This window comes from Idiotropiscis lumnitzeri, chromosome 14 (assembly GCF_059441095.1).
Source record: "Idiotropiscis lumnitzeri isolate Australia: NSW breed Sydney's pygmy pipehorse chromosome 14, RoL_Ilum_1.0, whole genome shotgun sequence".
Taxonomy (NCBI): Eukaryota; Metazoa; Chordata; class Actinopteri; order Syngnathiformes; family Syngnathidae; genus Idiotropiscis; species Idiotropiscis lumnitzeri.
The window spans coordinates 2,187,316-2,214,638 of NC_142404.1; the positions used below are offsets into that span (position 1 = coordinate 2,187,316).

The 27,323-nt window shown below is 43.3% G+C and overlaps 1 protein-coding gene across 3 annotated transcripts in view; it reads right to left on the reverse strand.

Annotated features, from left to right (window-relative positions):
• LOC148323127 (kalirin-like) overlaps positions 1-27,323 on the reverse strand; it is a 192,797-nt gene that overhangs the window by 66,518 nt on the left and 98,956 nt on the right. For all 3 annotated transcript variants that reach the window (XR_015846514.1, XM_088315416.1, XM_088315415.1), the window contains exons 19-38: positions 27,100-27,266; positions 22,129-22,248; positions 21,791-21,859; positions 21,118-21,267; positions 20,895-21,044; positions 19,434-19,548; positions 18,270-18,385; positions 17,975-18,097; positions 16,478-16,660; positions 16,275-16,396; positions 15,962-16,028; positions 15,416-15,525; positions 13,582-13,651; positions 13,405-13,494; positions 12,736-12,828; positions 12,546-12,657; positions 11,407-11,597; positions 11,155-11,256; positions 10,936-11,084; positions 9,217-9,319 (exon numbers count right to left, since the gene is read on the reverse strand). Coding sequence is in view for 2 of the 3 variants with exons in the window: in XM_088315416.1 (XP_088171542.1) it covers positions 9,217-9,319; positions 10,936-11,084; positions 11,155-11,256; positions 11,407-11,597; positions 12,546-12,657; positions 12,736-12,828; positions 13,405-13,494; positions 13,582-13,651; positions 15,416-15,525; positions 15,962-16,028; positions 16,275-16,396; positions 16,478-16,660; positions 17,975-18,097; positions 18,270-18,385; positions 19,434-19,548; positions 20,895-21,044; positions 21,118-21,267; positions 21,791-21,859; positions 22,129-22,248; positions 27,100-27,266 (2,402 nt within the window). In the remaining variant the exon portion in view is untranslated. The remainder of the gene's footprint in view (positions 1-9,216; positions 9,320-10,935; positions 11,085-11,154; positions 11,257-11,406; positions 11,598-12,545; positions 12,658-12,735; positions 12,829-13,404; positions 13,495-13,581; positions 13,652-15,415; positions 15,526-15,961; positions 16,029-16,274; positions 16,397-16,477; positions 16,661-17,974; positions 18,098-18,269; positions 18,386-19,433; positions 19,549-20,894; positions 21,045-21,117; positions 21,268-21,790; positions 21,860-22,128; positions 22,249-27,099; positions 27,267-27,323) is intronic.

Consider the following 27,323-nt stretch of genomic DNA (forward strand, 5'->3'; position numbering starts at 1 on the left):
CCGTGTTCCGCCGAGGACTAAACTCGGCTTTAAAGGATGAGCTCGCCGTCCGCGAGGATACGGCATCTCTGGAGGAGCTCATCAGCCTGGCGATCCGTCTGGACAATCGCCTGAGAGAGAGAGATGCAGAGAGAGAGGGGCAGAACAGGTTTGCAAGGAGCCAGCGCACCCACGGGTCCTAGTGCCTCTTCGTTCCGATGAACCTATGCGGCTTGGAGGAGGTCGGCTGGATTTGGTGGAACGACAGCGACGGCTCAGGTCGGGGGCCTGCTTCTACTGTGGCTTACCGGGCCACCGGGTGTTTTCATGTCCGACACGACCCTCATGCCGGGAACCACCACAGACGCAAGGAGAATTCTGTAAGTCGGCTATACGCCACCTCGAGCACACCGACTCCGGGGAGGAGAACTCAAGCCTCGAGGTCCAAGGACAAATGGACATAGGACCTGGGGACACTAAAAGACTTGAGGTGGACGGGGAAATTATTGGACTAAGTACTAGTATCCGCATTCGTACCCTCGTCGATTCGGGAGCGGAAGATTGTTTCATTGACCCCGGGTTGGTCGCTAAATTAGCTTGCTCGGTCAGAGAATTGGGAAAACCCGAGAGAGTTTGCGATCTCGACGGGCGACTCCCGGCGGATATTAAACGGGTAATGCAACCGTTAACCTTAAAATTATCAGGTAACCACGTAGAGAAACGGTCCTTTTTTGTCATGCCCTCAAGAGCAGCCCCGATTGTTCTTGGGTTACCCTGGTTGAGGTCTCACAAACCGGTAATAGATTGGGGTAGGCTATCTTTTGAAAATTGGAGCCCTTATTGTTATGTACGTTGTTTCCGCTCAGCGGAAGAAGGACCAAGTACCCGTGCCACGCCACCTGAAATTATTTGCTTGGATAATGTTCCTGAAGCTTACCATGACCTCCGCTCCGTTTTCAGCAAAGATAGGGCTCAATCCTTACCCACGCACCGTCTATATGATTGCGCCATCGAGCTCCTTCCGAACTCGACCCTTCCTTCTGCACGCCTGTATAAAGTATCCCAGCCCGAGTAAGCAGCAATGAAAGAATATATCACCAACTCCCTTGCGGCGGGGTTGATTCGGCCTTCAAAATCTCCGGTGGGATCGGAATTTTTCTTTGTAGAAAAGAAGGATAAGACATTACGCCCTTGTGTGGACTACAAGGGTCTGAACGATATCACGGTTAAAAATCGCTACCCGCTTCCATTGCTGGACTCAGCTTTTGCTCCGTTGCAATCAGCAACAGTGTTTTCCAAATTAGATTTACGCAGCGCTTACCATTTGGTGAGAATACACGAGGGGGATGAATGGAAGACAGCCTTCAAGACGTCCTTTTGAATATTTGGTAACGTCTTTCGGATTGACCGATGCCCCCGCAGTCTTTCAGAGCCTTATCAATGACGTCTTAAGAGAAATGTTGAACGTCTGTTGTTTTGTTTATCTTGATGACACTTTAATCTTCTCGAGTTCCGTGGAGGAACACCAACAACACGTCCGGGCCATCTTGCAACGTTTACTTGAAAACAAGTTGTACGTCAAGGCGGAGAAGTGTGAGTTCCACAAGAATTCAGTTCAGTTCTTAGGCTTTATTGTCGAGAAAGGGCAGATCAAGGCCGATCCGGCCAAGACCCGCGCCGTGGTAGAATGGCCGACACCCACTAACCGTAAACAGCTGCAGCATTTCCTGGGTTTTGCGAATTTTTACCGCCGCTTTATTAAGAATTACAGACGCCAAGCATTACCCCTCACTAGTCTCACATCCGTCAAGACACGCTTTATGTGGGATCAAAGGGCTGAATCCGCTTTCCGTGGCCTCAAACAGCCTTCACCAACCTGCCTGTATTGCGTCACCCTAACCCTGAGTTTCCTTTTGTTGTAGAGGTGGATGCTTCTGATTCAGGAGTGGGGGCGGTGCTATCTCAGCGTTCTCCAGTCGACCAGAGACTCCATCCCTGCGCCTTCTTTTCCTGCCGGCTCAGTCCGGCCGAGGCCAACTACGACGTGGGGAATCGGGAATTGTTGGCGGTGGTTCTCGCGCTTCAAGAAATGAGACACTGGCTGGAGAGCTCCATAGAACCGCTCACCGTGTACACTGACCATAAGAATCTCTCATACATCCGGACTGTAAAAAGACTTAATCCTCGCCTAGCACGTTGGTCCTTGCTCCTCAGCTGTTACAACTACACCTTAACATATCGCCCTGGGTCCAAAAACACCAAGCCGGACGCCCTGTCACGCATCCATGATCCAGTGGAGGAAAGGCCGGGACCTGACAGCGTGGTGCCAGACCATTGCTTGGTGGGATCCTTGCAGTGGGAGATAGAGCAATGAATCCAGGGGGCACAGGACGATGCCAACAACCCGTCCGGGTGCCCAGTAGGCCGGTTATTTGTGCCGGCCCAACTTCGCGCAGAAGTACTAAAGTGGGGCCATTCCTCCAGGGTGGCATGCCATCCCGGGGTTCGTCGTACCCTCGGGCTCATCGCCCAATGCTTTTGGTGGCCAGAGTTGGGGAAGGATGTCACGGACTTTGTCAAGGCCTGTCCCGCCTGCGTATCGAGTAAAGCATCGCATCAGGCTCCAGCGGGACTTCTGCACCCCTTGCCAATACCTCCACGACCTTGGTCACACATAGCCCTGGACTTCGTCACGGGACTGCCTGCCTCTCGGGGCAACTCCGTCATACTCACCATTGTGGATCGCTTCTCCAAGTCTGCTCACCACGTCGCCTTGCCTAAGCTTCCGTCTGCCCGAGAGACGGCCAACCTGCTTGTGCTTCATGTTTTTAGGCTTCACGGAATCCCGACGGACTTGGTGTCCGACCGAGGCCCACAATTCGTGTCCCAGGTGTGGAAGTGCTTCTGCCGGTCCCTGGGGGCTACGTCGACCCTGTCATCCGGGTACCACCCCCAGTTCAATGGGCAGTCAGAAAGGACTAATCAGGACCTGGAAGCTGCTCTGCGGTGCGTGTGCCTCGATCGACCATCCTCGTGGGCCGACCATCTGCCATGGGTGGAGTATGCCCACAACACGCTGGTCTCGTCTGCCACGGGGCGCTCCCCCTTCATGACCGCCTATGGATACCAGCCACCATTGTTTCAATCCCAGGAGGCGGTGGTGGAGGTTCCTTCCATCCAGCTCCATCTTAAGGGGGCGCAGCGCGTTTGGAGGGAGGCCAGGGCGGCCCTGTCCCGCACCGCCGAGCGCAATCGGCGGATCGCTGACCGCCGTCGGCGCCCCGCCCCGGCTACAAAGTGAGCGATAAAGTGTGGCTGTCTACCCGCAATCTCAACCTGGCGGGAACGTCCTGCAAACTGGGCCCGCGATTCGTGGGTCCATTTGAGGTGGAGGCGGTCATCAACCCAGTGTCAGTAAGGCTCAAGCTGCCCTCCACCATGAAGATCCCTCCGGTGTTCCACGTGTCCCTGGTCAAGCCTGTGTCATTGTGTCCTCCGGTTCCTCCTTCCACCCCACCTCCGCCTCAGAGAATCATTGACGGTGATCCAGTGTACACGGTGCGGGAAATATTGGACTCTAGGCGTAGGGGCAGGGGGGTCCAGTACCTGGTCGACTGGGAAGGCTATGGTCCGGAGGAGTGTCAGTGGGTCCCCCGCTCCTGGATCGTGTGTACATCCCTCATTCGGGATTTCCACGCGTCTCATCCGTTCAAGCCAGGTGGTCCGCCAGGAGGCGTCCGTTAAAGGGGGGGTGCTGTCATGGTCCGTTTTGTCCTGTCATGTTTTTGTTTTGTGTTTGCCCAGCTGGAGTGGGGGCCTTTCCTTCCAGCGCTTGTTGCTGTTCATGTCGTCATGGCTGGACGCGCCTACCAGCCACGCACCTGTCACTCGTCAAAAGTCATTGATTACTGCACTATTTAAACACTCCACGCTAACTACTCAGCGTCGGAATATTCCTCTTGCTCATGCCCCAAGTTGTTAATTCTAGACACCTCGTTATTGCATTCCGTGTACCTTGTTCCCGTTCATTGTAAGTGTTTCCGTTTTCATTTATTGATCTTCTCGGTTGAGCTCGCTCGTCAATTGGTTTTCCTTGCCCATCTGCGGTAAGCGATTTTTGTGCATTTTGTTCCTTGCCTTTTGCAAGCGTTTTTCGTTCCCATCGTTATTCCCCTGGTGTGAGTTTTTCCACCAGCGTCTTTCGTTGCACTTTGTCGGTATTGCGTATGATTATATATATAGTCTTCCTGTTTTTGTAAAAATAAATATCTTTGTTAAAATTCATCTCTCTGTGTCTGCGCTTGAAGAGTCCTGATCCTATTTTCCGGCGGTTCTGGAAAATACCCTAACAAGAAACAGTAGCTTCCGCCCTGCACGGTATACATACACACACACACACGTACGCACGTACGCACGCACACACACACGTGCACGTACACACATGCACAGTGGAACATATGACTATGCCAGCGTGGTGCTGCTATCATTCAGTTTGGCCTCTTTTAGTGTGTTGCGATGCTCGCTGATCTTTTAAACACCCTTTATGTAAAACCATCAACAGTTTCTATTTTTTTCCTCTGACAAAGCCTCACTATACGCTCCGTTTTTGGGGATTATGAAATCAAGTGTATGTTTTAAACCTACATTATTCCAGATTTGTCAACCTCTCTTTTTATTTGACTGTAAAAGAGAGCTAAATATAAAACATTATGAAGCATGATGAAAACGAGGCAGCCAAGCACTCGACACGTGGTGCTTTGTATGAAACGTGGCCTGAGATAACCTCGTCTAAGAAGTTGTTTAAATGAAGAAAATATAATTGGATCTGAATTTGTTTTTTTGCACCCCTTTGAGGCTTTTAGGAAAAGAGCAGAACAGGATCCAAAAAATAGGGAAAAAAAGTCGGGACAAGTTTGCAAATCAGCGTAAAATGGGCCATCAGATTTCCAAGAAAGATGCTCTTATTGCCAGAAAAAATCCGCACAGTGCAACCCCACACTAACTATAAAAATCCTCCAAAACATTTAATCCACAAAATCATAATATATAAATATTAATCATCATCATCATTTGTTGTTAGTTGTTAGTCGTGCAAATTAACCACTACACTGATACATACATAATTTGCACAACTGCAGTCACAACAATCATGTCCCCAAAACATTAACATGAACATTTCATTAAAATTGACTAGGAAGAAATTGGAAGGGAATCACAGCATTATGTGAGAAAAAAAGCGAGAGGAAATACTGTTGCAAACAGACCAAAAACATTTAACCAACAAATGCTCAGAATGTAATAGAATAATAATTTCTTCCATCTGATTATTCTTATTCTTTGCATTAAATTCATTACAATGTTTTATTTAAAAACTGAAATAGTTCTCCACTCCTCAAAAATAGTTCAGGATACAGGAAACGATGCAACAACACGTGTCACAAAATGTGTGTGCGACTGTGCGTGCATGTTTACGGCATTGACATTTAAGGGCCAAGCAGTGTGTGGGTGTGGGGTTGCACAGTGAAAAGGCCACACTGTGTAATACTACAGAGGTTGGCCATGTTTCAGTCAGTGGGTGTGTGATTGTCTGAGTGTGTGTGAGTGTGTATGAGCACGCAAACCTATGTGTCAATTAGCAGAGTCAAGTTTAAACTGAGAAAAAGACCCAATATTTTGCAGACAATTATATATAATACATGGATAACAATAAAAATCATTAAAATGTATTTTGAATCCATATGATTGCATCAATACTGTATTCTTTTCTTTTTTACATTCATGGAATATTTTTTATTTTATCTTAATCTAGAAGACATCTTTGATTATTTTATTTGAAAATATAACAAATTATATTAAGTCAATAAACAAACTGAATTTTCTTTTAAATTGCAGCCTTAGCAAATTGAAAATTTCATTCTACAACATTGTGATGTCGCAAAAAAAACAAACAAAAAAACAAAACAACAAAAAAAAACATTTTAAGCTTTGTTGCTGTGTGCAGTGAAAACATGATCGCGGACCTTCAAAGAAATCATTACACATTCACTTATTTGTGCATCCAATTCAAAATTCTCAGGGCGTGGCTTGAATCTCAACTACACTCTTCTGGTTGCAAACAATTCAATGCCCCTGAGAATGAAATGGCTTGGCTGAATGAGAGCATTCACAAGTATGACTAACTGAAAATTTGAAACCAGAGAGAAGAAATTATTGCCACAATAAAGTCAGTTGTAAAATTGGTCTTTTTTTTTCATTTAAGGTTTGTCGTGTTAGCAATAAAATTCCATCTAAAAAACATAACTGTGTGACATGGTGACTTGTGCCATTCTGCAGTACTAATGAAAGTAGAAGCAGTTACAGAAAGGATCTTCACTCCTGTTCCTCGAAGGCAGCTGCCCTGCCTGTTTTACCTCTCTCCCTGCTACAATACACTCAATTAAAATGATCGGATCGTTATCTAGCTTCTGCAGACCTTGCTGATTATCTGATCATTTGAATCAGGTGTGTTACAGCGGGGAGAGATGGAAAACAGGCAGGACACCGGCCCTCGGTGAACAGGATTGAGGAAAATATTTTAAAATATGCATATTTCAAGGTTAGGTTCAAATCAAAGATATACCTGTTACTCCACATCACTTTGAAAAACCAACCACATCAATATACCACAGGATAGCAAAGACTTGACTCACAACTGGACAAATCCACTGACTGACTTCAAACTGTGTAATGAAGTAAATCAAATTTGACAAGCTCCCAAACAACCATGTGCCTAAAGACCCTCGCTCTTACTTGGACATGAGGAGCTGTTTGATAGGTAGCCTCTTTTTCTGTGACTCTTCCAGTCTCTCTGTACATTAAGTTTAATCCGTTCCTTGACACTTGTTAGTCAAAAAAAAAACAAGCTGCCCCCTAAAAATCAACAGTATGTTTTTATGAGAAAAATAGCAATCTCCATTTAATACTAAAAAACATTAGGTAATGACATAATTATATAGACTATAAAAGATTTTAAGTTTTTGTCACACTTCCTCCCCCATTGCACAATATCTGCTCATTCTGGTGTGCACACCTTGGTCACCTGCGGGCAACATAATACATACAAATGGATATACAGTAATACCCCGCTACTTCGCGGTTCACCTTTCGCGGGTTCAGTGCTTCGCGGGTCTAAAAAATATTCGGGGGCATTGTAGTTTCGCCGAGCGGCACGAGGGGGCGCTGGAGCGGTTAGACGGCCAGCGTGCGCCGAAGAGGAGAGTGGACGAAGAAGAGAGTGGACGAAGAAGAGCACGTTCCCCCGGACACTATTGGTGGCGACGTTTCGCGCGGTTCGGACCGTACCAGACCTCCGGCCGGCGTGCGTGGCAGTTAACCCGTAGAGGAGCACCTTCCCCGGGCACGGGCGGTTCCAAGCGGCCCATAAGTTTAACCGAATGGAAGCTCCGGAGGAGGAGGGCATGCTCGCGTCACAGTAAGCCGAAGAGGAGCACCTTCCCCGGGCACGGGCGGTTCCAAGCGGCCCCTAAGTTTAACCGAATGGAAGCTCCGGGGGAGGAGGGCGGGCGTGTGTCACTGTTAAGCCGAATAGGAGCACCTTCCCCGGGCACGGGCGGGGCGAAATGAAACCGAGTTCAACGGAACGGAGACACGTTTCGGGGGAGCAGGTCCGGCGTGCGTGACAATTAAGCCGGAGAGGAGCACCTCTTCCGCCCGGGCACGAGCGCAGCGCGAGGCTGTCAGTTATGAATGAATAAATGAATAAATAAATAAATGAAGAATGCCACCTTTCATTTCACAGGGCACACCGGACGGCGTACCAGCAGGTAAAAGTCGAAGTAATTAAATAAATACAAAAAGAAGTAATTGAATAAATACAAAAATAATGGCTGGGGAATAAAAAAATAATAAGTTTTAATAATAATTTTTTTTTTTGTTATAACATGAATTTCATTCTCTCTCTCACTACCCGTATATATATATATATATATATATATATATATATATATATATATATATATATATTTATTTTTTTTTTATAAGCATTTTTGAAGGTGCGCCGCTACTTCGCACTTTTTATTTTTTTAAGCATTTTTGAAGGTGCGCCGCTACTTCGCGGATTTTCAGTTTTCGCGGGTGGTCTCAGTCCCCATTAACCGCGATAACCGGGGTATTACTGTACTATTATTAAGACATCACAACTACTCTCTCAGCTCCTCGGTACAGCACTAATATTAAAGATATTAGTGTACCTTCTTCACAATTGTGTTGGCACAGCAGTTTTTAAAACGGTATAAACGTCATCACATAGATGGTAATTGTTAGCCTGTGTAGCTATGGTGTTTCAAACGTTGAAGACTATGTTGTTTGATAGTAAGCTTCTCAGCTGAGTGGCAATAAACATCTTGATACCTTTTTTTTTTTTTTTTTTTAAGAAATTGACCAATTATATCAGCAAAAGTGCAGCAGACTGTTAAGTGTGGATAGATTCAGGGAACTATACATAACGGATAACCGGTCGTCACTACAGGCACGGTGCTACATTGTGGCGAAGTTAGAGGTGCCCAAATCCGGTCCTCGAGATCCCTTATCCAGGCTGTTTTAGATTAGCCCTCCTACAACACACCTGATTCAAATGATTAGCCCATTAGCAAGCTTTGAAGAAGCCTGATAACAATTACATGTTTCTTTACTAGTCATCTCATGTCATTATCCTGTCGCTTATCCTATACAACGTCGTGGGAGGGTGTTGGAGCTTATCTCAGCTGACTTTGGGCGAAAGGCGCGCCACACTCTGAACAGGTCGCCAGCCAGTCACAGGGAAGACATAGACACCGTCACCAAGTGGGAATGGATCCCACGCTGCCCGCACACATGTCAGGCGGATGTACCACTCCACCATCAGCTTTCATTTACTTGTATTTTAGGTTAAAGATTTTGCCATTGGACTGTGGTCACTTGTATTGGCTAAGTTGTATTTAGCCAACTATTTTGTTGGATGTTCTTTGGCTGAATACTTTTAAAAATACCTTGATATAAAGGTTGCTTTTGCTGATTATCATCCATTCATTGAAAGAACAAGAACCTCTGAATATAGACAGTAAAGTGAGGAGCACCATGCCTGATACCCTCCACATTTGAAGAGTTCTACAAAATGGTGAACTCACTACACTATATTGAGCATAGCATATTGACCCCAAACACAGTTTATGAGTCAAAAACGTGTACTAGCTACCCTACCTTGTCACTGTCCACTGTGTTCTGCGAGGTTCTGGATGCGATGGAGATGGTGTCCGGTTGGCTACTGCCTTCTCCCTGACTGTCTCCATCCTCCCCTCCGTCCCTAATCGTACACACACACACACACACACACACACACACACCCACACCCACCCCCACGCACACACGTATGCACAAATAAGAAGTAGCTTTTGTAACAATCTGAAACTGCATGAATGCTGAGAGATTCCATCAGCAAGCTGGAACGACAAAGCAAGATAGATCGATGGAAAAAGTGCATCGCGTCTATAGCCTAAGTCTGGACATCACTTCTCATTCTGTCTCTTGGAAACGTGTATCAAAAACTTTGACTGCTACCATAAATTGCAATACTGTGCAACGAACCTGAGCTACATTGGTGTTTTTTACAGAATACAGGCAAGTCAGTGTCGTATGTTGTGCAACAACTGCCTGGGCAGCACTGTGCTCTAGTGCAGTGGTCCCCAAACAAAGTGTACTGCGCCGCACAGATGAAAGGGAAAAAAAATTGCAAGACTTCCAGTTTATTTATTATTCGAGGCTGAAAAATATTTTATTTAAAAAAAGAAAAGTGACCGGCTTCTCTCCGTTAGATTGTACTCTTGACGCATGTCAAGGTGCTAATTGTCTCGTTCGCATTCCACTAATATTAAACCCACAAGCTAGTAAAATGAGTATGACCAGGTACAAAGCCCGCTCTGCACAATATGCGGAGAGCAACCACTACCGTTGACGGTCCGCCTAAGTTAGGGACTTGTATGAACCGGTCCGCGGCAGATAAAAAAGTTTACAGGTAGTATTCACACCATACTTCCAACAAACTGCTCTACCGTCAGAGAAGGTGCCCAACTAAACTGAAGTAGTATTAATTTCTGCAGAGCAGAGAGAATATCAAATATGACTATGAGTAATGGACCACAATCTTTTTCATACATGTTGTTTGTAGGGTTATAATTACCCTTATCCTACCCTACAAGGTAATTCCCATTAACCCATGCCTACAGTATATGTCAGCATGAAGCAGAGATGGGCACTTGACGCTTTTTTGCCGGTCAGTCCCCTGCTATTGTGGTACCCATCCGGCCTCAACCCTCCGGCCTTATTCATAAAGATTGTCGGCTCCCGACTCACGTTCGTCAAACCAAAGTGGGTTAATGGTTTGACGACCCACCGCCCCAAAAATGGGCTTCTGGCCGGGCTGGAGGGTCGGACCGTTCCGCCCTCGGGACGGACTGCCCAGCTCTGGCATTAAATAAGTGGACTTTCATTAAACTAAAATCAATGGTTGAACATTTTGGTGTAGGCTGATTAAGTCTCTTTTGTTTTATGTTAATTTTACAATAAACTTTAACTGTGACTGACAAATGCAGAGTTTAAATAAAGCACACTTTAGTTTTTATTTGGAGAACTGTTTGCGCAAAAGAATGTTGTGACTTTTTGTTTCCTCAAAGTGATTTATTAAGTTGTGTTGTGTTTAATTCAGTACAAGACTTTTAAAGTGTGTCGGTTAAATGGTTTATGAAGTTGTTTGATAAGATATATTTTTCTTGGAAGATGGAAAGACATCACCAACAAAGATCCAATCGGGTTTAATGCGACTTGCAGCCAACAGATGCTTCTGAGGGGAGAGCTGCGATATTTTGTTATGACAGGCATTAACATTGAATTTGTGCTTCCTGTGTCAAGTAATAAATATGTCACCTCTTGGCGTTATTGCGAGGTTTGGTGAGTGTTGCCGTTTTGGGTAGCTGAACGGGCTCCTTCAGTGCCCCTTTTAGGTGAGTCATTCTCTCCTGGATCACCTCCCTGATGTTCTTTATCCACTCCTGCTTGGCTTCTACACTAGATGCCTGCATGAGAACCATAACATTTACCCAAAGTTGTATTTACCATACATACTGCGTATTGTATTCTACTTGCCTTCAGTACAGTTTTATTATCGGAGGAGGGTGTTCGCCCGGCCCAGAGTGCAAATTTACATGGGTCGCCTTCTATGTGCTCTGTCACCCCCAACTCTGATGTCTGCAGTAGAAATGTGATTGTGACCACAAAAATTCTGTTATGGCTGTGATACACAAGAAAAGCGAATGCCAGCGCAAACTGACATTGACAGTAGCTGAGATCTTTATTGTTCTATTGATATAAACAAGAATAGTTTTGTGTTGCACTCACCAGTAATCTGTGTTTGTACTGGTACTTCGTTCTGCCCGCTGAGTCTTTGAAGTCCTTGCTGAAGACCAATGAGAATTCAAACAGGAAGAGGTGTCGGTCCCGCCCCTTTCGGATGAGTGAGCGCGGATCCCAAACTTGGAAACTGTCTTGCAGGATTAGCTCGCCCTGCACCTCCAAGTTCTCCTCAAAACCTGGAAAGGAAGACGGCCAAGTTCACCTCCACCTGAGCCTAATTGGAAGTCAAGGTCTATTAGAGAGAAACCAGAAAGACTCCATTTGTGCAGTTGGGTCAATTACTAAAATAGTGGTCATGTTCCTGCAGAGAATCTTATTACTGTAGAAATAAGGCTTTTATTAGATATAGAGTGAAATAAATACCTAAATAAATTACATATTTAGTACCTAATGGAAGAATATTTTTTTTCATGCAGCAAAAAAAAACATTATCAATGTATTCTTAGCTATTTGATTGAATTTAACCGAGATAATGTTCACTATTAGATGGCGAAGCGCATCTGAGTTTGCGACTCATTTTTGCCCTCCCGCAGGTTGACTTGTTGCATGTTGAATGGACCAACATCACTATATCTATATTTTTTTGCAATATTGTGCAGCTATATATGTGTATATTATATTATATTATTGATCCATCCATTATCTGAACTGCTTTTCCTCACGAGGGTTGCGGGGGTGCTGGAGCCTATCCCATCTGTCTTCGGGCAGTAGGCGGGGTACACCCTGAACTGGTTGTAAGCCAATCGCCGGGCACACATAGACGAACAACCATCCATGCTAACACTCATACCTAGGGGCAATTTAGAGTGCTCAATCAACCTAGAATGCATGTCTTCGTGATGAGGGAGGAAAGCGGAGTACCCTAAGAAAACCCACACAGGCACGTGAGTGTGAGAGTGGACGGTTGTTCGTCTTCGTGTGCCTTGCAATTGTCAGGTAACCTGTTCAGGGTGCACCCCGCTTACTGCCAGAAGACAGCTGTGATAGGCTCCAGCACTCCCGAGACCCTTGTGAGGAGAAGCGGAACTGATGGATGGATGATGCGCCGGGTGATTAATTGAGGCATAACATCTTTTAGTGAGTCGAAGTGTTTTTAAGATGTAGCGGTGCTTGGGCTATACTACCTTCCAACATGGCGACGTGCATGGCATCATTGGCTCTCTTGGGCACGCTGAGCATAACCTCCAGGCCATCTTTGATCTCCCCTTTGCCCTCCTCGCAACATGACAGCAACTCCTACAGCCCGCCAGTTTACATGCGTTTTTTGTCATCATCACTATTATCATGATTATTATTACTCAACCGATGTCGCACCTTGAGCAGGAGCTGATACTTGGTGATACGCTGCACCGGTTTGATGAGGTAAGATGAGATACAGTTAGCCAGGCCGCGCCGCTGCTGGATGTCCTGCTCACGCAATACACACAGAATAAAAAATTACGAGAACACTCATCTGTAAAAAAAAATTGATGCAACAGCATCAATGATTTAGACTTATAAGATATTATAATGTTATTATATACAGATATGTATATAATTATTATTAGCATTATTTTTTTTCCTTATTATTAACGCTTAATGATTATTGGCGTATCCCGCATAACTACGCTCAAAAAGTGCCGTGATCGAGGCTATTGATAGCTTATAATACAACAGTGCCCCCTGCTGGAAACTTATCGTCCCTACAAATTTGGCACTGAACCACTCAACGTGGTTTGTCCTTCATAGAAGGTAAATAACCATTTTCTAAAGCGCTTGTACTTGATAGGGCCACATGTGACCTATCCCAGCTGACCAACCAATGGCAGGCCACAGACACCATGCTGACCCCTGACATAAATATTCAGTATTATTAATTAAATTGTGCATCTCCCATCAATTTTCTATAGCGCTTGTTCTCTTTATGGCAAGCCATGAGCTGGCGCCTCTTTATGTAATTACTTAAAGTGACTTAAAGTGTAATCAATAAAATAAAATACTCACATCAAAAAAGGTGCCGGCGTGCTCTAGGATGAGCTGGCTGGAATCTGGTTTGTTCTTGCAGTAATCCACGTAAATGTGGAATTTATCAGCCTGCATCACATCAGACGGAACAAGATGATGCTCATTTGTGGCGTGCGATTAGTTTGATTAATCAAACGGATGTGAATAAAATTTTACCCAGGTAACGAAGCAATGGCCCACATCCTCTGGCAACTGCTCATAATTGACAAGCTCCTTCAAGAAAATACTGCAAGTGCACACAGACGAAACATGAAGTCATCTGTTCTCAATGAACACTCTGGGCTTGTATTCAGAACTACTTTCATAAGCTTGTTCTCCAACAAAAACAAGCATATCCTGACAAATCGCCGAAAGAGGAAAATTGCCAGTGAAGGTCAGAAACTTTGGGAAATAATGATTTGAAAGAAGATATACAACAGATGAAAAGACAGTAGTTTACTCTAAGTTCATGTTGAACAGCGACAGAGTTTACACATCACAGTAGCAGAAACGAGTCTTGTCACTAATTTGAGGTTTGAGATGGATTTCATCTTCATATCTCAACCAGAAAAGCTTTCAGGGGAGCAGTTACAGATTTTAGATTTCAGATTAACCATAATTGTCCAAATCCTCTGATTTCAGTCTCTCGACAATAATTATTATTATTCATTGGTTTTTGTAGTCCTTCACGAAAACAGACGGATTATCCTTGGTGTATAATCAAAATAACATTTAACGAAAACAATGACCAAACCAGAAATTGAACCAGTTTCAAAAAGGTTGAAGAGTGCATCATCATTCACTCTTGTGTGATATTATTTAATTGTTTAGTTTTGTTTTTAATCACTAAACAATACCAAATACCCAACAATATTTGGTGAATAAAAAGTAAATAAAGGTTTCATAATACACTTCTTTGAAAACCAAATTGTACCCGATTATTCGATTAATCAATGGAATACTTGATTCTAAAACATGTGACAACCCTAAATGTTTTAATATAATAAAAATATAATCTAATGTAATATAGTTATATATATATATATATATATATATATATATATATATATATATATATATATATATACATATACATATACATATATATATATATATATATATATATATACATATACATATATGTAGGTTTTGCCTTAATACAAAAAAAGGCTACACTAATTGCCTCAAAATGCCATATTTTGCCCGTAAAATTAAAAAACGGGTTAAGTTCCCCACATAAAGATAATATTTTTCAATTCAAAAACTATATGTGGGGGACAAAAGGCCTTGTGGGGCCATATGCTTTGCCTCAAATTGAACATGTTGCCATATTATATTTGTCCATAAATTCACTATTTTGTCACTGAAACAGCACTTTGTGTCGGGGAAAAAACTTTGAATAACTTTTTTTGTTTGTTTTGGAACCTAAAACAGTCTATTAGAGCCACTATATTTAAAGCCTATATATTAGCCTAAAATTATGATGATAATTAGTCGACCTCAACCAACATCAGCAGCACACTTAGAAACTTTGTGAAGAATCTTGCTGTTTTAGCTCCCAACCTTTCTCAATACAATGTAGTGCATGACATAGTACATGACTCTGTAATCCAAAATTCACACCATTTTTTGTGGCGCTTCTCATGGATAAGTTTAGGGTCCACCAGTATTCGTAAAAGTTTGAAGCCGCCTGTGTTTCTCCTTCTAGAAATATCCATGGCATTATCCACACCGCTTATCCTGTACAGGGTCGCGGGAGGGTGCTGGAGCGTATCCCAGCTTACTATGGGCAAAAGGCACTACACCCTGAACTGGTCACCAGCAAGTCACAGGTCAGACATAGACACTGTCACAAAGTGGGAACCAAACCCACGGTGCTCGCACACAAATCAGGCGAATGTACCACGACACCATTAGTGACTCTTCTCGAAATAACAGTAGGTAATAAAGGGTATTTCTTTCCTAAATAAAGATGGAAATGAACAAATAATAATTCTTCAAAGTCTCTCACTTGTTGTGGAAGTCATAGATCTCCTGCATGTTGCCGAAGATGACGTGTTCCTTGTTGGAGATTGCTGGCGGGACCTCGTCCTCGCCCCTGCTCATCTCACACAAGTAGGTCTGGAATAAACACAAATGACTGGCAGTTAATATTTGCTGTTACAAAAACACGACCAGCATAAACACATGACCTCCACCAAGGCGGAATAAACACAAATGACTGGCAGTTAATATTTGCTGTTACAAAAACACGACCAGCATAAACACATGACCTCCACCAAGGCTTAAATACAGTATGTGTCACTTAAAATGATTGATGAGAAATTTAAGAACTCACATCAACACTACAAATCACAATTAGAACAGATGGCATTTTAGACGGCCTTAATATGTTATATGTGATTCTCTGAATTACTGCCAAATGTGACCATTAAATATTGTCATACGTAGCAACCTGAGAATATCTGACAGAGGCATGTTGTTTTTGAAACGGTAGACAGGAAGTTGCTCACACACAGGGTTTTTCGGCAGGTGTAATAAAGGCTGACTTTCTCACCTCCAGACATTCTTGGAGATCTCTAACATAGGTCTTCTCTGTCTGCAGGAGTTCTGCCATAATGAACCTAAAAAAAAGACTGTTTTTACAATTGGAGCCCACAAGAAAAAAAAAAAGAAAGAAAGAAAGTGTACAAGGTAAAACTGAATCAGACCAGTTCTCTTTCTGGGCCAAAATACGCAGTGTTGTTAATAAAAGGCAGAGTGAACCTGAACCAATTTATGTACATATTTCAAGTTCAGTGGAAGCGACAATTGTGCAGCCAAAATGCTGACTCATCACTCTGGTTTATTTGACTCAGAGTTGCACTCACTCTTTCTTCCTTGCAGACTTCCTTTTCTCCTCGTTTAGCTCATCGCTGGGCTCCCGTAATTTGATCTCGGGGTCATCTGACAAGCTGGCAGGAATAATATCCAACTCTAAGTCCTTGTTTTCCTGAAGATGACGAGGATAAGAAAAAACATCCCATGAATAAACTGTACTGTACAACAAACTTGAGCGTGGAGCTCTTCCCACCTCGGAGGAGATGCCGAGGCTCCTCTCCAGGCTCTCCTGGTACTTGGCCATTCGCAGGGAGAAGTCGCGGTAGCGGCGGTCTACCGTGCTCACCCATCGCTTGAGCTCCACAATGTGGGCGTGGCCTTTCTCCACCAGGTTGTCGGCCAGCTGGATGAGGAACTTCACCTTCTCCTTTGTTTGCTGGTGACACGGGCACACAATCCATCCATCTATTATCTGTACCGCTTCTCCTCACTAGGGTCGCGGGGGTGCTGGAGCCTATCCCAGCTATCTTCAGGCAGTAGGTGGGTACACCCTGAACTGGTTGCCAGCCAATCGCAGGGCACACACAGACGAACAACTAACCGCGCTTACACTCATACCTAGGGGCAATTTCGGGTGTCCAATCAACCTGTCACGCATGTTTTTTGGGATGTGGGAGGAAACCGGAGTACCCAGAGGAAACCCACGCAGGCACGGGGAGAAGAGTTAAACTCCACACAGGAAGGCCGGAGCCGGGATCGAACCCACGAGCTGCGCATTGTCCCATCGTGATAACCAGTCGGGCCACCGTGCCGCCCCAGGCACACAATCATTAGCTCATTTTATTTTTGTTAGGTTCTCAACATGTGCCCCAAAAAATGGTATCACCTCCTTCTGTTTTGACAAATTCTGACATATTTTCAAAGTCACGTCTAGGTAGAGCAACTTCGCTCTCCAGCAAGGATCCCCAAGTTGGGTGCCCAACGTTCAATCTTCAAAGGAGTGATTGGACCTCACTGAAAAAAAATTGGAATCTTGAGCAAAAAAATAAATAAAATAAAAAATACAACATTTGAATCTAAATATTTATTTAATATCACAGTAAATGCCAAGACCAAAGTGGATTCCCTGGACTTCAATCTTTATTGAGATATTTACAAACTACAGTTTTTGTTGCACTGACACTTTTGTGTGATATTTGTGTATACATGCGTTTATAGTGTTGATTGTCTGTTTTGTGTGTGGTGGTTGTGTTGTGTTTTATTCTGTTTTTTTATTGTGGGGATGTTTGTCAAACCATGTTGTGTTTAAAAAAATAAATAAATAAAATTAAAAAAAAAAAACATTTCCATTGCTAACTAAAAATGCTCGTAACAAAAAAAATCCAGTGGGAATAAACAGTTATTTCTTTACAGCTGAAGTATTTTGGGTGTGGGGTGAGGGTGAAGTTGAAAAGATTCATTTGATATGAATGTCAAGTTTCATCTACGTTGTCAAATTATGACTCATATTTTGCTTGTAAAAATATGAATTTATCCCGGGGGAAAAGAAATATGGCAGCAGACGTCCACGTCACACTCACTTTTGCTATTGGACAATTGCATTTGTGAAAGTGTCAAACGCAAGTGAGCGTTATTATTATGCACATGGGGAATTTTCCCTTTTATTTAATCTCATTCGATGAAATGTGGAGGAGTACCTAATGAAGTGATCTGGTCAACCAATAGCAACAGACATACAGGTGCGCGATACCTTCGCAGTGAGTCGAAAGTGATGATGGTCATTGAGGAGCTGCTGTGTTTCCTTGCTGCTGTCACCAGATGACATGTGTGTAGCCAGGTAAATCTCACCTGTCTCCTGGATCCATTCTAGAGCCTGCGCACATGCACAAACACACGCACCCACACATTCAGGGGCACAGACATATTTATTGTTATGACAGAGGCACTTAAAAAAATTCCCATCATAAAATAAACCAGATGTCTCTTTAATGCTGCACTTTAGCTCAAAGTTTGCGCACACACACTATACGCGCACACAACCACACCTGCTTGGCGCTGCGTTCAAAGACGAGAAACTGCTGACATTGGTCCAGCCTTCTCTTCTTCAGAGTCCAGAAGTGCAGGACTCTGTTCTCCCTCTGCAGCAGCTCATTCAGAATACCTGAAAAACAAAACCAAGAAGTCTTGCCTCAATTAATTTCTCAGATTCTGCAACATGGGGTTTTGTAAACGTGTTAGAACGATTTTATTTATTTATTTCTCTATTTATTTATTTATTTTTTTGCAGAGGCTGGAACGGAATAATTTTCATGAATGTGGTTATTGGTTGGTCTGTTTCTAAAGTTTTGTTTTGTTTCTCCAGTTTCATTGGTGATGCTGATAATGATAAACAGCTGGGTTCTTAAGTACAGGAGAAGCGGAGGAAAAATGATGATTAAATTACTTGCCACAATTTACCATCATTGCTGTTCGCCTTTTGTGCTTAATTATGTTGATCCAGCAGATTAGGTTCAAGATTGGACTTGGGTAGACTGAAGAGCTAATGCTGGTCACCAGTGTACTGAAGTTGAAGTAAATTTAATGGAACATTCTTGGACAACATTGGTGGCAATTGCTCTGCTCACTGGGGAACACCATTGAGCGTAAACAAAGAACTCAGGGTCCAAATCTTAGTCAGGGAGGATGGACCAGTGGAAGATAAGTAGGTAGTGTCAAGAAGGGCATATGGTGTAAAATATGATGCAGGTGACTTGCTGTGGCAAACCCTGACATGCGAAAGTTGAAAATAGAAAATATTGTTACCTGGTAAGTGGTAACCCATTTCGTGATGGCTTTAACTCATCAGTTTGGGTAACTTTTTATTTTCAGCCCTTGTCGGGTTAAAATTGTGACCCCAAATTCTGGGTAAAACCTTCCACCCAATGCACAGGGTATAAATAATCCAGAATTGGTTAGGTCCCTTTTGGACCCAGCGCTGGGTCATCTATGTTCCCCAGTCTGGGTTACTTTTAAACCAGCAGTTTCTTTTTTCCGCTAGTTTCCTACAGTTTCACATATCTTCCTTCACCATTTTTGTTCATTTTGGACTTGCTTAATTAGAGTTTTGAACTTGGTCAAAATGAACTCAACTTGTAAATCAAGTTGGAAGCTCATTATAATGCCTTATTGTGTAATTTTTCTGGTAGTCTAAATATGTTTTGTTGTTCTACCTTTGACCTGCTGCTCAGGCCCTCTGGCGTGGCTGGCGGCACCTGGGATGCTCACGTTGTTCCTGTGGATGTATTTGAGGAAAACCTCTGCGTTCCTCCGGGCCAGTGTGCACGCCTAATGATCAGCAACATGGTGGTTAGAAAGCATACATAAATAGTTATTAAGTGTATTGTATGGCATTTTATCATGTCTTAACTATAGATTAGTTAGTAGTGTATATGGACTGCAACTAATGAATATTTTAATAATCAATTAGTCTCTTGATCCTTTTGTCAATGATTATGATTTTTAAAATTGCCATCGCTATATTCAAAACAGGACAGACATTATTTCAAATCGAGGCAAAAAAATGCTCAAGCATTAAAATAATTAATATTCCTGATTTGGTCCAAAATATATCAGAAAAAAAGGTTGATCATTGTTTTCCAAAGTAAAAGCAGATGTCTAAAAATGTTTTATTTTGAGTGAACACAAAGATAAAAAGTTTGCTATCAAGGAAGACGACAGAGGTCTGACAATATTTACAGTTAGGGTGCTAAAATTGAAATTAGGACAATTGTAATCGATTGCCCTTTGATAATTGACTACTCGTTTCGCCTCTATATTTCATCATATATTAAATCTATTATTATTGCATATAGTGTAGTTAGTACTTATCTAGTCGTATCTCATCTAATCAAATCAAATATTTAATTGTATCATCACATCTTATCTAAATTATTTTATCATATCACCCAGTATCGTATTGTTCTGTATTGTATTGTTTTAGTAATAACTTTACCTACATTGTCAGATTTGATTAAAACATCGCTTCCATACTTTTCGCACATTTCATATTAAATTGTATAAATTGTATGTAATCTGATATAGCATAATTTCCTATCTTACATACATTATTACATCTCTTATTGTAAGAGCAACCAATTATATGGTCATGTCATCTTATTAAGTCATCAGTTTACCACAACATAGTATAGGATTCCATATAATCATATTGTATCTTATCTTCATGTACAACAATTGATGTTTTGAAATTCATTGTTTCGTATCATATATTAGCTACATTATTTTATTGTATCCGAAGGTGAGTGATTAATTGTCTCATGACATGTGACAGCGTAACACATGGAATTTAATCATACTTTCCCTGCATACATTATTTCATTGTTTATTTTTTACATTGGCGGTAGGACTGGGCGATAAACCGAAAATTTACCGTTACCAAAATGTATTACAATAACCGACATCATTTTGCTCATGTCGGTAAATTTGGTGTTTAAAAAAAAAGAAAGAAACGAAAAGGCTTTTCTGTCTGCGGCGATGTTCATGCCCCTTTAAGATGGCTACAGCGCGTGTAGTCACATAACTCCACCCATCTGAACCAGAAAAAAAACTGACAACGCTGTCTGGGTTGGCGATTCAAATCAAGAAGTGGCTGACACGGCTGAAGACGAAGTAACCTTGAGGAAGGCTTCTTTCTGTTCCAGGTGTTTGCTGATCAGAGGTAAAAGGTGGTCACAGTCAGCCGGCGTTCCCACTTTTTCGTGAGTCCCGCACCAGTCCTCATCCCGTCGGTATTCCTGCTCCAGGCTCTCTAACACGCTGCAAACCTGCACGGGGCCGTGTCATCCACATTAGCAATGCTACTGCAAAAGTCAGATACCAACGAATCTGCATGTGTACCTGTTCGGATGTCTTGTAGAAAGCTACTGAGGCGTTGACAAGCTTTAGGCGGTCCTCCATCTTCAGCATCAGCTGTTGCCAGTGGACGGCCACCATCTCAGCGCAGCTGCGAATGGCCTCTGGGTCATAGTGGCCGGCTTGGAGCATCATCTAGAAAGAGGGAGGCCCAATTGATAATCCCACTGATTTTTGTAGCACATACTGGGTTGTACTGGTGAGAACCTACAATCATTATTCAATCGACCAAAAAGCTTGTTTTGGAAAGTGCAAATGGCGAGGATACACATTATGCTAAATTTAAGCATGTCTGAGTTCAATGATTGAGGAGAAGTAGCAGTGACAAAAACGTACAAGAAAAGTGAGGAATACTTTGCGCCACCCTGCGGCGAAGTGTTTCGGAAAGTAATAGCATGCTCTGAACAGTGCACCTTATGCTTGTTAATCTTTAAAACACAAAAACATCGGGAGATGCTTTTCATTGTTCAGTGACCGACGCAGCAAAAATGCATCAAAATGTGAATCTCCACAATTTGTAGTATTTTTCTTCATCTTCAACAAATGGAAGAAGAAGCATTTAGAGATGTGAACGTTTCATTTAAGTCTCTTGGTGCGCTTTTAAAATTAAATTGGTTGGTTAGTTTGCTAGCTAGCTAGCTAACTTGCTAAACGCTACCTCTGCTTTCTGCTGGACTTGCAGAGCACTCTGATGGGTCTTCTGGAGGGAGTTAGCATGGAAAAGAGACTAAAGGAGAGAAGAGGAGACAAAGGAGACAAAACTTAATTAAGTGAAACCAAGGATGACATTATTATTTGATTGTATGTGGACCTAATGTGATTGTGCTTGTGTGACTGTGTTTTAAGTTCAAAAGAGTGTGTGAGCGTATGACAGAATGCACATCTGCGACTGCTGAAAACATGTAGACACAATTATTGCCCAAGTACAGTTAGACTGGCAGTCGCTGTTACTTTATGTGTGTGTGCGCGTGTGTACGTGTGTGCACATGCACACACCTCTATTGCCATCTGGAACTGTTCGTGCTCCCTCTGCAGCTGCTCTGCCTCAGACAACGAGCTGGCATTCACCATGCTGGCATTCAACATGGATTCGCCATTTCTGATCCATCCGAGCACCTTGAGGGTAAGAAGAGGAGATAATGATTATTCTATTTATTTCCTCCACCCCAAAAAAACAAATGACTACAGTATCAGGACTCTAAAGGTTTAATGTCAATATATCAGTGTGTAATACGTAAAGAAAAGCAGAAGACATGACAAAGGCAAGATATTTAATCTTAAAATGTATGTTATTGCTTTTTTTTTTTTTTTGCAAATATTCTTTTGAATTTGATGCCTATAACGCGTTTAAAAAAGTTGGTAAGGAGACAACACAAGAAGTAATAAGTTGATGAATGCTCAAAAAACACCTGTTCAGATAATTCCATAGGTGAACAGTTTAATTGGAAACAGGTGAGTGTCATGATTGGGTATAAAAGTATCATCCCGAAAGGCTGAGTTGTTCACAATTAAGGATGGGGTGAGGTTCAACACTCAGTGAACAACTGCCTACGATTAAAAGAAATTTGGGGAATTCATCATCAATCATTCATCAATCCTTCAAAGAGTCAGAGAATGTGGAGAAATGTTTCCAAATAAGTGGCGAGGCCTTAATCAAATATTGAAAGTCCATTACCTTCAATTCCTCCATCATTGTGGAAAGGATGTTGTCATGTGAGTGTGGTGTCCTGTTTATGAGTTGCTTTTTGGAGCCTCTGTTTCTCCCTAGGGCGGCACGGTGGCCCAACTGGTTAGCATGATGGCCTCACAGTGAAAGACAGCATCGGTCGTGGGTTCAATCCGGGCTCCGGCCATCCTGTGTGGAGTTTGCATGTTCTCCCCATGCCTGCGTGGGTTTCCACCGGGTACTCCGGTGTCCTCCCACATTCCAAAAACATGCATGGCAGGCCGATTGAACACTCTGAATTGCCCCTAGGTATGAGTGTGAGCGCGGATGGTTGTTCGTCTCTGTGTGCCCTGCGATTGGCTGGCAACCAATTCAAGGTGTCCCCCGCCTACTGCCCGAAGATAGCTGGGATAGGCTCCAGCACCCCCCGCGACCCTAGTGAGGAGAAGCGGTACAGAAGATGGATGGATGGATGTTTCTCCCTACAGGGCTTGGGCGGATCCCTCTGGTCACGCTCCTGATCCGGCGCGCCTCCAGCTCGTCACTCTCAATCAACCACCAGATAAAAGCTCAGTGCAGCCAGGAGTCAGGTGCCAGATTATCCTACTTCAACAGTGGTACTCAGGCTCCTACCTGCGTTTATGTGATCTTGCTCAAGTTGACCTTCTGCCAAACTGACTTGATTCCTGGTTTCTCTTGTGCGCTGTCTTCAGTGCGTCCTGCCTGTCCGCCCAAGCCCCGCGTCATCACCTGCGACCCCCTGAAGCCGCATTGACCACTTCACGTCCTCTCACCCGGCCTGCCTTCCACTGAACCCCCAGCTTTACCTACCTTCTCCACAATAAACCCCTGGTTCATGCCACTTCTGACTTCGTTTGCTCTTGGGTCTATTTTTCACCTCCACGGCTTCAACACAGCCGTAACAGGGAGCTCAGAATCAGAATGCCCTTTATTGTCATTGTACTCAGTGTGCAACGAGATTAGAGGAGTTTGTCACTATATCTGAAAATGCAAGTGCTAACTCTGCCATTAAAAGTGAGAGCCATATATAAATAACACCCAGAAACACCGCTGACTTCTCATCTGACATTTACTGACGTAAAGTGAAAAAGTGTGTTGTAGTCTGACGAGTCCACATTTCACATTGTTTTTTTTTTTTAAATCATGGATGTCGTAGACTCCAGGCCAAAGAGGGAAAAGACCGTCCTTGTTATCAATGCAAACTTCAAAAGACAGTATCTGTGATAGTTAGGGAGGGCCCTAGTCCGCATGGCATTGGTAATTTGCAAATATTTGAAGGCACAATTATTGTTGAATGACCATGACAATGAATGAATAACCAACAGATCCCAGGCTGTGACACTCGGCCCCTGTACATGTTCCACCCGAACGCTGAGCACCAATTCCCCTCAGGCCTGTGTGCTGAGCCCTCTCCTGTACAGTCTCTACACCAGGAGTGCACACACTTTTTCAAGCATGCAAGCTACTTATAAAATAACCAAGTCCAAGTGATCTACCTACCCTATTTATATATTTATTTGAAAATAGAATGAGAATTATATTATATATATAGGTAAAGTATAAAATGATATACCTTGCATACTGCATGACACCATATTGCACAATACAACTAGTGCACATTGTTTGTCGTTACTTTACTGATGACTTGTTCTGAATGAGTGAATCGAAGAGTCCACACAGGAGCTACTGATAGCGAGCCTTGCGCACACCTCCCAACGGATATTAGGCATGTTCGAACGGGTACTTGGACTTAATAATTGCTTGCACTACGGCTGCCGATTGTGGGGGTGGACGGCTCCTCCGTCCGCAGGTCATTCTCCAGTGGTGAAACTGCGAGCGCAGACCTTCGCGCATCACCCGCCACCCCTTGGCCGGCTAGTTCTTCAGCCAGTGCGAGACACCCCACCACGGAGCCCAAAGCAATTGAAAAATCCTCCTCTTACGCTGTGTGGAAATAATTAGCTTACATGTTCCCATCATTTTTGTACTTTACTATTAGTGTAGAAAAGGCTGCTCAGAGACTGTGACACCGGCTCCTTTAAGAGGGCGGAGTTTAGTGCTCCAACTCACGTGCGTGCGTGTATTTAAGAAGGAGGAAGAGGGAAGAATCGTGTCAGTCTGTCTATCGAGCTAAGTTTGAGTTGTAGTCCACATTTATCCTGCTTTGAGTTGTGCGTGAGACAAGTAAGTTACAGCATTAATACCACTGTTTGTTTGTCTGTACAATCCACGTTTCACTGCTAATTAGTAACATGCAATGTTCAATGTTTATTATTTTCCTTTTAGAACCACACGAATAGAGCGTTTTGAAGCGTCAAGAAATGTGTGCCTTGACTGCAACTTTATTAAAAGACCTGAACCACAAGACCATATCCTCATTATTGGAGTTCTAACCGGACTCTCAACAGCGATTTGCATACTCCTCCCAGCACTAGTCAGTTACATATTTTACAATTAGGTTTAGAGTAGACGGAACAAAATGGAAACTGCTAATTTTGGCGTTTAGCGCACTTGTGCATGCACAGTGAGGGATGCAACAAGTCTGTATGTGATGCAATCTTCAGCTGAAAACTGCAAAAACAAGGAGATCGTCATCGACTTCAGGAGGAACAAGACTGAACCGCCCCAACTCTACGCTTAAGACGAGTGTGTGGAGAGGGCCCACACATTCAAGTTCCCGAGAGTAGAGATCTGCGACGACCTCTCCTTGACACACAACACGACAGCAGTGGTAAAGAAGCTCAATCTGTGTCTACACTTACTGAGGGTCCCCAAGAAATACAACATGGGCAGGAAGCAGCTGCTAGCTTTCTGCCACTCATCCATCGAGAGCCCGCTGACTGTGTCCCCACCTGGTACAGCAGCTGCATTGAAGCAGCCAGAGTGAGGCTCCAGAGGACAGTCAAAAGAGCACAGATAATTATTGGCTGCCCTCTCCACTCCTTGTTGGACATCTACACCACCCGGCCCCTCAGAAGAGCTCAGAAGACCATCTAGGATGATACGCAACCGAGCTCACAACTCTTCGACCTGTTGTACTCTAGCAGGCGCTAGAGGTGCATCAACACAAAGAAAAACAGATTGAAAAACAAATTCTGAACTCTCGCACACAACTACCTGTGCCTGGTAGAACTGCATCATAGTTGGGCACCCAGTGGACTTTTGCAACACTCTTTATGTTTTGTTTTTTTATTTTTATATATTTGCAAGCTCTCCAATCTCATTGTACACTGAGTATAATGACAAAGGGCATTCTGATTCGGATTCTAATAGGTACATACAGGTTTTGGAGCAACATATGCTGCCATCCAAGCAATGTCCTTTTGTGTATTTGCGCAAGGCATTGTAGAGCCATTTTCTGCACATTACAACAGTGGGGCTATATAGTAAAAGAATTTAAGCACTCGATTGGCCTGCCAGCGGTCCACACCTGCCTCATATTGAAAATGTCTTTACTTTGTAGTGTATTCAATTCAGTACAACTGATTTTTTTTATTCATGTTTAACACAATATTCCAACTCCATTGGAATTGGAATTATATTTCACACACACAACCACACACGCTTATGCTTTTTGGATTCACATTACGCAAAATTTGAGCACTTCTGAATTCTTAGCCGCTTTTCGCTAGCAATTAAAAATTTGAAACGCGGCAAAACCAGTAGTTGATGGATGAAAATTAGCTGCCAAACTCCGCACGATGCACAACAGTTCAATCAATTTTGGCCACGTCACTTGGTGTGCAGCGGGCCTCACATGAATATTTTTGGAACATAAGAGGAAGCCTGAGAACCCTGAAAAAAAAGCCACACAAGCACAAGGAGAATATGCAAACGCCACACAAAAAGGCATGAACTAAGATTCCAACCCTCAGAAGTGTGACAGGAATGCTACAAACTCCAAGTTAGAATTGCCGGATTTGCCCGCAGTTTGCACTCTAACTCAGTGATCATTATTTTATGATTCAGTGAGCGTTCAACACATTTCTCGCAGTTGTGTCCACAAATAAAATGAAATGCTTTAAAATTTAGATCAGGATTCACAGAAGTGCATCAAGTTAAGGCGGCGACGCAGTGGCATGTTTATTAGCACTTTGCCATAAAAGCTCATCAATTATCTCCTGTCTCCCTCTGCAACGGCAACAGACAGTGTGTTTCCCACCGAAGCTTGTGGCGTATTTCCAGCGCCACAGCCACCGTTTTATGGCAAAGTGCAAATCAACATATTTATTCGTTCATCGTGCCATTGAATTGTGCTTCCATCCAAGTAATGCATTTACCTGTTTAACCTCAGCCTGCAAGTGACGCAGTTGCAGACTTTGCTCCAGTCTAGCATGCGTGTGCTGGGCACTGAGCTCCACTTCCTGCTGCTTCTCATGCAGGAACTCCAGCAGCTCCTGAACCTGAGAGGCCAAGTCCATATCCTTCTCACCCGTCAGCTCAATGCCTGGCACACACAATTGCTACAGTCACTGAAAGTGATTTCTTTAGGTGATATTTTTTG